The sequence below is a fragment of the Brienomyrus brachyistius genome, chromosome 10 (assembly GCF_023856365.1).
Source record: "Brienomyrus brachyistius isolate T26 chromosome 10, BBRACH_0.4, whole genome shotgun sequence".
Taxonomy (NCBI): Eukaryota; Metazoa; Chordata; class Actinopteri; order Osteoglossiformes; family Mormyridae; genus Brienomyrus; species Brienomyrus brachyistius.
This window is the reverse complement of record NC_064542.1, coordinates 17,636,186-17,647,965: the sequence shown is the minus strand read 5'-3', so window position 1 is coordinate 17,647,965 and position 11,780 is coordinate 17,636,186. Positions and strand designations below refer to the sequence as shown.

At 40.5% G+C, this 11,780-nt stretch overlaps 1 protein-coding gene across 1 annotated transcript in view; it reads left to right on the top strand.

Annotated features, from left to right (window-relative positions):
• The first annotated feature begins 1,647 nt into the window (after positions 1–1,647).
• The window catches only part of LOC125750341 (phosphofurin acidic cluster sorting protein 1-like), a 35,206-nt gene continuing 25,073 nt past the window's right edge, over positions 1,648–11,780 (top strand). Inside the window, exon 1 of the mRNA XM_049027971.1 lies at positions 1,648–2,112. Within this exon, the coding sequence (XP_048883928.1) occupies positions 1,958–2,112 (155 nt within the window). The 5' untranslated portion in view covers positions 1,648–1,957. The remainder of the gene's footprint in view (positions 2,113–11,780) is intronic.

Sequence of the window (11,780 nt, the reverse complement as noted above, 5' to 3'; positions counted from 1 at the left end):
TAAATCAATGACTGTAATTCTGAAACAAATGATTCTGATTTGTTCATATAGATAATAAAGGGCATCCTCCAAGTAGAAAGAAGCAAGTGGCTTTTTAAAGACTTTAATGGGTATAGAAAACCAATAGCTAGAAAAATAAAGTATAATAAAATTGTAATTCACCAACTATAAATACTGGTAAGCAGGGCATGTAATATGACTACGTAAAGTGAAAAAGCTAATTAATAAAAATTAAAATGACTGCTACTGATTCACGCATTTAAGAGCCGTTCTGTCCCACTTCTGTTCTATGCAATAAATAGTTGTTAAAGTTGTTATATGAATGCAATATTGACAGCAGTCGCCGTAAGTAAAGTGTTCCTTACTTACATAAATTACTTGGTCGTGTATTTTATATACCCAACAGACACTCACATCTTACTCTGCAAAGTAACGATTCATAACAAGCCTGATCATCGTCTGGTTGGTATCGGATTATCTAAAATAAATTCGACGAGTCGAGTTGAATATTTAACAATTATAATGTTTTTTAAATTTCTATCACAGCTCTGTCTCTCTGGGTCAGATACGCCAACGTGTAAAACTGACAGTAAAAATGCATTGTCTCCAAGGTCGTGTGACGCGATGAAGGTGAGATCAATCTCTGAAATTAGACTTCTTGGCGATAAAAGGGCTGGTCCTTAGGCTATGTCTGATTTTCATGGTGATGAGGAAAATGACTCAGGTTGTCTGCTGGATATGTAACTCATTCCCTTCTTTTCTCTCCTCATCTATTTGAGTCCCTTTTCACAGATCGTATAACTAATAAGATTTTGAATTATTATTTTAAAAAGGGTCGGCATTCTGCCAAGTATTGAGCTGACCTGTCTCAAATTCTGCACTGTGTCTGCGTGTTATAAAAAGAATGTTTTCATTTTTAGAAATGCATTGGAAATATATGTATGATGTTAAATGTGTAATCGAGCAGCCATAAATGTAAATATACCCAGCAATGCCAGCAAACTTCACGTATGCTGACAAAATTAATATGAATAGCGCAATAAACGTTTTTAGGCACATACTAAACATACAGCGGTAGGAAATTTAGGTTCATAACTGACTGGTGATCAGATTGCTTTAACCTGAATGTCGTTCCATTTGTTCAACTTTCGTTTGTCATTTTAACATGCATTTTTACACTTTTTAATACAGAAACTGAATTACCATTCAATGTACCATACATAATATACGCTAGCTGTTATTTGGCAGCTGGTTGCTTTCTGATTTTTTTTTGTCTCCCATGAATCGAAATGTCCACACTTACCCTATCTTTTTGCTCCAATACTGGACCGAAAATTAAGCTAGAACGTGAAAACAGATGGCTTTTCTCCGCGTCACACCTAGGGGGAAAACATCATTAAAAAACATGCATGTCATCAGTTGTAATCAACCATGTGAGTTTACGTCAATAGAACTATATCCATTAATATAAAAGTCATAAAAGTTACTGCAGCTATAACAGTGGCGACAATAATAACGATTATTATTGTTGTTGTTGTTGTTGTTATTATTATTATTATTATTATTATTATTGTTATATTTGTTGCGGTGCCCCTCCCCCATCGCCTGGCCGCCTTGCTTTCTTTCTTTCGCTCTTTAAGCGCCTGTCTCTCTCTTTCTTCTGCCTTTTGAGAGCCGCAGCTCGACAGCCGCTGTACAGCCCAGCGCAGAAATTTCCGCTTCCTGCTTCGATAAACATTTCAGACCAAGTCGGAAAAGCAGGGTTGCTCCGGGGGCTTTGTGAGCAGCGGGCACTCGGAAAGCGAAAGAAAACAGCAGCTTTTCCAGCTGGAAAAGGGAGTCGACCGGCGCTCCTGAATGTCAGTATCGGTCTGGCGATTTAGGGGATATATAGCATTTTCAACTGGCGTCGTTGCTGGATCAGAGACACTCCGTTTGAAGTGTCTTACCTCCAAGTATGTCGGAGAGGGGAGGACTCCCGCGGACTGGAGGTGCTCCGTCTCCGCACATGCAGCCCTCCAAACCGGTAACCATCTCATCGAGCCGCCCGGTGCACATGAACCTCTATGCTACTTGGGAGGTTGACCGATCTTCTCCAAGCTGTGTGCCAAGGTAGGAGTCTCTAAAATAAAACACTTTCCTTTACAGCTTTACTCTTTCTGATCACTTTATACACCACTTAACATCGTGACAAGCAGCCAAGAGTCGTGCAGGTCTTTGCATGGAAACGTGTTTGCAAATGTGCGTGGAAATACACGATTGCACCTGTAAATTAGCGAACGGTACAGGAAAAAGACTGGGTGGACCATAACGAGCTATTGCATATGCTTTTTTTTTTTTTTTTTTGCTGATCCAAACCCAACCCAGACCAATCCGCAATATTATGTTCCAATGTTTAGGAACATAATAGGATTGGTCCGGGTTGGGGGCCCGGTATGATATGCTTTCATGGGGCCGAAAATCTCTAGCACTGTCCCCGATCTCATATTCACTTACGGGGATGCTGATTTAATTGCTCCTTGGTTATTTCACTGTTCTTGTGATAGTTTTGGCGACCCTGATAACGGGACTCCGTGTTAAAAGGGGGTGATTCCCTGGACGCCGTTACATCTAACATGCCTATATACTGACAGTCCAAAGGTGCCTTTCTGTCACTTTCTGTGAAGCCATCGTTTTGTGTCACAGTGGGTAGGCCGTTTTAAAACTGTTTATTTATTTAAAACTATCTATTTCAGGGGGGAGACATGGTTGCTCAGCGGTGAGCACTTTTTCCAAATTGTCCGTAGGTGTAGATGGGGTATGAGTGTGCCCTGTGATGGGTTGGTGCCCTGTGATGGGTTGGTGCCCTGTGATGGGTTGGTGCTCTGTGCTGGGTTGGCACGCCGTTGTGGGTTATTCCCTGCCTTGTGCCCATAGTTTCCGGGATTGGCTCTGCACCCCTGTGACCCTGTATAGGACAAGTGGGTACACAAAACAGATGGGTGGGTGGGACGGTATGAATTTCACCAGTTTATACTCCTTTATAAATTGTTTTCATACACATTGCACTATGTATATTAACCCTTGTGTCCACCCCCCACCCCACCCCCCTGTTTCACCCTGTCTCGGGTTTTGCAATGTCAGCATTGCGAAACCCCCCTCTTGTCACTTTCTGTTTGTGTGTTATGCTGTGATCCTGGAAGAAAACTATTTCATCAGGGGCAGTTCTTGGGGGGGGGAAGTGCCCCTGTGATACGTGCATGCCCCATAGTGACCCCCCTAAATACGCATGCTACTTGGGTCTGAAATAAATGTATTATTATTATTATTATTATAATTCATATACGTGGACAATTTTTTTCAGAAAAAATCAAACCTATGGAAGCAAGACAGTCTAAACAAAATATCAGAGTGAGTTACATATTTGTAAAAATTGCTAAATGCATCTGCAAAGCATTGCATAAATAACATCGGTTTTCAAAGTTGCCTTTTGATTGTTAATGCTGGCAATTTAGCATAAGTAATACTTGGAGGACATTGCGGTCACAATCATCTGATCCCCCTAACAGAACAACTGACCCCAGTCTGGACCCCCCCAGGTGAAATGGTCTAGAACCACCACTGTATTTCATGTCACTGTGTACCTGTATATGGATGGTATGACGCTTAAGCCACCGACTTGGAAAGCAGCTGGATATCGGCCCGGCCGTGAGTCTGTCAGCTTATTCATGTACAGCCCCCCAGGTCTCTACTTCCTTTATTAGCCCAATATCTAGGCCAAAATTCCACAGATTAGGACACATTCTGCACCATAAGCGATGCCTACACGGGTGGTGATGTATTTTTTTTTTCATTGCTAGAATAATGAAGTGTAATTTCATATTAAAGGAGTACCATGTGATTGCTAAAGATTAGGCATCTGTCTGATCTGACTGGAACAAAAACTCTGGAGAAGCAGGTGATTTCTGTAGTTTCGGTATTAGAAATGTAAGAATTCAGTTGTCCTTGAGTATGTCTACCCTTATATGGTATTCCTATGTGTCTGCGTGTGCGTTGTACTTCTTGATTGACATTCAGTTGGCAACTAGTATTGGATCAGATCTTGTAAAGTCAGTTACCTGGGGAGTTCAGGCTTCCTAAGGTTGTAGAGCCAGTTGCCAAACTGTTTTAAAAAAATGATATGAGAAGTTTTCGGGGTGTACCGAGTGTCAGATGTGGAATTGATCTGTCATGATCAGCGAAGATGCTTGTTTGACATTGTGCTTTTCACTGACTTCCTTGAAACAGATGATGTGACAAACATACTCTAATGGGTTTGGATTTCATAGTCAGCTTGGAAAAGGTGGAGGCAGCATGTTAGTGAACATCTAGGATTCAACAATATACTCGGAAGGTCATGACCGAGGTTGCATGCATCCTCTCTACAATCTCTACAGTTCAGCTCTTCTCCAGCCTGGAGTGTTTACAGTGGCATATTAAACCAGAGTGGTTATTTTTAGTTGTCTGAAAGCTTTACTAAACCTATGTAAATACGTTTCACCCAAACACAGTTTAGAAGCAGCCGCTGAAACTCCCAGGCTGTAGAATGATGAAAATTGTGACACATTGGAGTAAGGATCTAGTTGGAATTTTGTGCAGAAGTAATATAACAGGGAATATGCTTTTACTGTTGAACTTGCCGAAGCTGGTGTGTAGGTTTCATAGTGCGGAGAGTTTTGGCTTCTGTTCTGGACGATGCTCAGCTCTCCCTCCTGGTGAACGCCTGACACTCGCTGACATTTCTGTGGTGTTGTTATATATCTATATCATTGCCTCTCAATAGCTGCCATGTGTGTATTTTTTGATTTCGTTTGGGTGACGTAGTAATACAAAGTCATGGTGACAGTCTTCCTTTGCTTCGCTTAGGCGTGGATCTCTTTTGTCTGTGTCTCGCGTAAATCCATGGGGGTGTTTTCCAAACTGAAGTTAGACTGGCACGAACGCTCACTGATAAATACAAACTGAGTTGTGGTGACCTCAATTCGATGCCTGCCGCCGGACACGTCTGATGGATATTAAGGCCCGAAGGGCTGGGTGAGATGTTCTTCTCTCTGGAGAAGTACGACAGAGGCTCATCTTGTCCTTTTCTTCTGAGCGGAGTCTCCTTGCCTGCCCATGCATGTAGCTGTCTGGGGAGGAATGATAAGCTGTCGTTGCTGGGAGTGCAGGCAGGGAGTGTCTCCCAGCTGCCCTGTGGTGGCATGACAGGGTCGAAGGCTCTGCTTGTACCTGTATGCCTGTAGACAGGAATGTATGTGCATAAAGAATTAAGAACTAGTGTATGCGTGTGTCTGCCTGCGTTTTCATCTGAGTGCCTCAAATGCCAATCAAATGATCTCTCTGTTTATGAGTCTCTGTTTGTGTGCCTGTCAGGAAGTGGTTTCATGTGACTGTGAGAAGACTGCAGTGTTTATGTATGTTTATGTATATACAGTGGCGTCGTTTTGTATTCAAGCTCTCAATACGGTGATCTTCAGCTTACTGTTTAAAAGACACAGCAACATACAAGAAAAGGTAATGGTTAATTTGTAATCCAAATAAAAACACAAATATTCCAAGTTGTTATCTTTGACGGCTATTGTGATACGGCTATAGGGGCATCCCCAACCAGGTGAGTGGGGACCTCAATTTCATTCCCAGGGCAGGTTTCCACCGTTCACTGTGGGGTTTCGCCATGAATCTCTTTGAAAAGTCATTGTTTTTCATGCTTTATTTTGAAATCTAGTTTAGTGAGTATTTCGTAGGCTGTTATGAGAATATTGAGGGTGAAATTTACCAATTTTTGATTGAACATTTGAAATGTTGGCTTTGATTTAAAAAAAAAAAACTACCTATTTGATGATTGAGTAATCATATGTATATATAAAATAATTATACTTGGGCAGGGAAATTTATTGCAATTAACACAAGTGTTAATTTTAAAGTCATAATGTGTTATTTTTTGATTAAGTAGCCAAATGGGAGAATAGTATGAGCAAAGATTTTTAACAGTCCTATAAAATTATGCCTTGGTTGTAAACATTGCGAGAGTTTAGGTGCCTTTCACATGATAAGCATCAAGCAGGCGGAACATTCCATTATTGACAAAGGAAAGCTAAGCATAGGCTCACAAGCTCGCGTGACGCCACACTGAGTGATGTGTTCCGCTCAGATTTTCCGTTTTGATGTTCAACGTTGACCTATCTGCTGCTAACCTCTCCGACGCACAGCCAATTAGAGAGCAGCTATGTGACCAGTGGTGGAAACAAGTACATGCTTAAGTAAAAGTACAGATTTCACACCACACTTTCAGTGAAGTATATGCTGTCCAATAAAATACTCCTCAAGTAAAAGTAAGAAACATACATATTTTAAAAGTACTGAAGCATTTCAGTTCTGGTGCGGCTTACTTTAATACTGAAATATCAGCTGGCAATATTGTTATGTTAATCGATGAATTATCTATTTGTTGCATATGTAATGCTAAATAATAATGATGATAATAATAATAAAGATAAATATTTTGCTTAAGAATCATGAAAAAAAAAAAAGATCTTTTTACGCATGATTCACATTTTACGCAGAATCGTGCATCCTTACACTCAGGTGCACTGCGTGCTATTCGTAGTGAAAAATGCAAAATGTGAGCAGTCAGGCAGGGATGCCAGGTTTGCAAATTGATATCAACTTTGAAATGAGAAGTTAGCTCGAGGTTTGTTACATTGCTCTTCAGTGAGAGACCATACCTACCTTTGCTCACATTGTAGTTATTACACAGAAATATTTATTAATACAATAATTAATAATTATACATCAACAATTATTAAACAATAAAGCTCTATAATTTGAGTCTGATTTCAAACTAATTTTAAAAATTGATATGTCATGTTGATATGTTACAATACTGAGCTTGGGAGAATGACCCATAAACTCCCCAACTTGTTAATTTAGGGATTCAGTATTTAAATATTTATGATTTTACGTTTTAATGTTAGCTGTGATTTAATCATGATCAATCATGGAAAACTGTGCGATTAACTGGTTAATTTTTTAATTTGATTCTCGACCCTAATGTATACGTGATATAATGTAATTCGCGCAAAGCAGGAACCGATGAGCTGTGGGAGGAATCCGGAAGATCTGGTGCAAAGACACAGGAGGGAACATGCAAACCTCACACACACAAAGTGGCAGAGTGCCGCTCTCTGTGCTAGACACACGCGATGTGGCACATTAATATCGACGTTATATGTTACGGACATCCAGTTCTCACTTCACACGGACTGCGGGAGTCAGCTGGGTTGAGACCATCAATAAGTTTCATTTTTATTCTGTCACAGGAAAATAAAGCAAGCAATTTTATTGATGGTTCCATTTCAGGATTATGTAGTAAATCTGTCCAAAATATATTTTCACTGTATTAGCATGAGCTCCCCCTGTGCTCTCTGAGTCGACGATAATCATTCTTGTCCTTGCTGTTTGACTCACTTATAGCCAGCGTGATGCATTTGTGAGATATTTAAACTGAGTGAGGAGGAGAAAAGTGAACAATGATTTGTCTGCTGTGTGGAAGTATTTTGGATTCCTTAGAGACGATATTGAGTAAAAACAAGTCATTTGTTAGCTCAGCCTTGTATTTGTTGGTACAACAAAAGTTTTGTTTGTCTGTATAGTTAATTTTGAATTTAAATTTAAAAAAGGTTTTGGTTTTTATCAACAGTGCAATATTATCGCAAAAAAATCAAATATTGACGTGGCTGAATGAGGGGGCTAGCTTTTGTTTTAGGGTGATTATTTTGATACTGGAACTGTAGAAAGTAAATTTTACTTTTAACAGTTTAAAGCAGAGTAATGACAAAGCCAGACTTGGCATCTCCAAGAGCCTGAAGGGCACACAGCTCACAGTTATTATTGGCTATCCTTGAATTACCTGCAAGCCTTCTCCATGTCTGTATTTCCTTGCACTTTTAGCATGAAGTGCTTCCACACAATGGAGGCTCCGTATTTGGGCCTTCGTGTGCAGTCTTACTTTTGCCAAATTGCTGAGTAATCAAGGAAAATTTTAATCACATAATCTTGACAACTGTAGAAATCCCCTTTATTTTCATAAAAAGTACTTAAATGTGACATCAGGACAGAGAAATGACAAGCTGAATCAATTTTTTTTTCCCCGAACGAAAGTCAGTTTTTTCACTTTCCTCTGGTCAATGCTGGTGTTGAGACGGCATCTCTGGAGCAATTTGGGATGTGGGTTTTCCACTCATGAACTTCAAGATGACATTACTGTGAAAGCGGTGGGATTTGAACCAAATACTCTCTGATCATAGGCACAAAGGCCTAACTCACAGAGCTACACATCACCTCCAGGTTTGAGTTTAGTTACGTGATTAACTGAACTGTATGTTAGTTTTGCTGTTCATGGCAATCTTTGTGAGTGAGGATTTATTATTATTTTTTGTGCCACATCATGGGCATGAAATAAACATTTATCTAGCAGAAACACAGTCATATTTTTATACACTTTGTTGCCTTCTAATGCCCTTTTGAGCTGTTGACATTGGAAGCCCTTCCGTTCCATTTTACAGGTATTGAAGGCTTCCTTTTATGGTCAGCGACTATTTACAGACAGCTGTCTCACCTGACTGCTCGTCGAGAATGAAAGCAAACGCAGAATGCTGAGAATGGAACCTTTTCATAGGCCTTGTACTGATGTGCCATGGTTTTTAAATGAATTCTTCTGGATAAACATGATCCTTCTGTGAATAACGTGGCATTTAATGCAAAAGCAGATTCTCTCACACTGTGTCTGTCTCTCTCTCTACACACATACACACACACATTTATATTGTAAGTATTGTAAATACTACATAGTGTAAAAGGTACTACTTAATCTACGGAAAGGGTGTTCAATCTGCATTTGTGGGGTTTAGTTGCTAACGTGAGGATGATGCTCCGTTACCTTGGTTTGATTTGTACTCATCTCTGACATGCTTGAAGATCAGTACCCCTTCGCCAGAGACCTGCTCTCTGCTCTCTTACCTTCTGCTGCTCTGCTGAAAGTACCAGTGACTCAGCCCTGAGCTTAGATCCTACAGGACACACATCTTTTGCCCACTGCGGGGTCTCTTTGTGCTTTATGCTTATAGGTTACATCAGCTTTTCAGTTTTCCGACCTTATATAAAAAGATCAGGTGACCGAATGACTGCTTTTTTGGTAACCCTAGCTAGTACCAGGTAGGACCCAATTTTGCCTCTAGAATCAAAGAAGCAGAACCACAGAAGCTATTCTGCATCGCAGGGATGTGCTGGGCCGTTATTTCTTCACTGGATGTTTTGTTCGTCATAGCAACACTGTACATTCTCTGTCAACTCTAGACACTGTAGTGTAAGGGGTTGCCAAAGGCCGGTCCAAAAATACACTATATATTTTCTAATTTTGTATAACCCCTCACATTTGCTCATTCTGTTTTGCATCTGAAAAAGAAATGGAAACAGTTACATTTATTTAAATGCCGATGGATCCACTGCACCCACCCTCCAGACTGTATTACCAGTCAGCGAACATCAAAGGGTTGGGAACCCCTACAAAAACATCCCTGGAGGGTGGCTCTTTCTGAGATGCTGGAACCGCCATGTCTGGTACCAACAATCACAGCATGTTTAAATCTGCTTAGATCAGGTGTCCTGGCCTTTCTTATGCTCAGTCGATCAGTAACTGAGACTCCTGAGCCGGTCTGCATGCTGCACGTATTGAGTTACAGCCATAGCCAGCTGATTGGCTGGTGAAATAGGAGGCTATTAGCCATTATCAGGTGTGCCTGAACTGCCCACTTAGTGTGAGTTTCACAGGGAACAGTTAGAGATTTCTAGCTTTGTCAATAAAAGGAGGAAACCATCGTGGGGAAATTAGCCATATACATATTGATATTATTATATCTGCACAGAAAAGCTAAGGAAATGTGTCACTCTATGTCACAATTTACATTTTCCAGAAGCAAAAAGTTACATTTTTTAATTTTTTTTTTTGGCATTCTTACTCCAATGCAGATGCTCTCTGTGACACGCATAGCAAAGGCATGCCCAGACATTAGCGTGTAAAACACAATCGGGTCAGACAAGGACATTTCTCCTTCCTAAATGTGCAGGATAAAACAGGATAAAACAAACCACAAAGTGTTTTGACCGTAAATGGAGAGGAGGAGGGAGAGAGGGAGGGAAGAAAGAAAGGAAGGAGATAGAAATGAAGCTGGTCCTGGTAGAGGATGCTCTTAGAATGTATTTCTGAATAAAACGTGTGGCTGTTTGAGAGGGTGAGGGCGGCTGCCCGGGCTGCCACAACTAATGAATAATAGTGAGAATAACTGGTAATACAAATACTCAATGACGCATTTTGTCATCGACTGGTTGCTTTTTTGCAGTTTGCAGTGTAAATGACATCATCACCTAGCAACATTAACGTCGGCGTGTTAAACTTGGTTAATGCTTCGCTTTTCCACTTGCTGTCAGGGTCCTTTGTGCACACAGACTCGTGTACAGTTATCCATGGATGCAGACGGTTGGGGCTGGCGAATCTATACAGGAGTAGCATTCTCCGAGACCAGCGGAGGGCAGATGAATTGCAACAAACACAAATGGGTAAACTTTTATGAACAGTTTTTAAGTTATTACGAAGCCTTTGCAACATTACGCTAATATGGTATACTGCAGTATTTTGAAATCTTGACAACAAAAATAGTCAGGACTGCCACCCACCCCAAGTGCAGATTTCATAATCAAGATTTCAACACAACGGAATAGTGTTGGTTTTGAAAATACTGTCAAAATACCACATACCATGGTATAATGGTATAAACTTCAATCGGTTGCATGATAAATATGTCACAGACAGCAGGTCTTTGTCTCTGTGCCACTTTATTTTATAGTGTACAAAATCTCTAAAGGTTTGTTACTCTTGTGACTTCAAATACTTCTTGATTGTTTTTTTAAAATAAATTATTTGCACTTTTCTTTAAACCCTTTGTTTTGGTCCAGTTAATTGATTGAGTGTCTAATCACACGATTATTATTATAAAAAAAAAAAATTGTGACCCTAGTGACCACGGTGAATTCATAGCAGTTAGGGGTTAGGAGCCCCAGCAAGCGTGACAAGACCAGGCTCAGGGGCTAATGATTGAACTTCATACCGCGGTATGTGGTATCTTGACGGTATTTTGAAAAGCGGCAATGTTCTGGCATTTTGAAATATTGGCGCTTACGATTTAATGGGGTGGGTCCAGGCTTGTTTTGTCATGCATGTTGGGTACCTTAGCCTAGCCCTCCTGAGTCTGGTGAGCTGGTAGTACACCCAGTTTGTGAGGGACAGCATCAGGACACTGTGAGTAATGCTGAGTTGGAATCAGGGTCACAGCACTACTTTGTCCATTTGTGCTCACCACTGCCAGCTATGCGCAGTTTCTACTATTTGTTGTGTATTATTTTCATTGTACGGCCTTAAGTATGATTGATAAATACACAAAAGGCTGGCTTATTGATATTGCCACAGAGGCACATTTTGTCTCCATATAGAAATGCTGATTTGAGTGGCCATATGCCAAAGAATGTTCCTTAACACCGCAGAGCTTTTGAGTGCTTCAGTATGGAGACGTGCACTTAAGCAGAACATCGACCAGACATTTATTTATAGAAAAGAGGTGGACTTTCAGTAGCTCCTTGAATCAGTCATCTAGGAAACATTACATAAGCCACATTAAACTAAACGCGCTGCCCACTAAATTAGCGGAAAG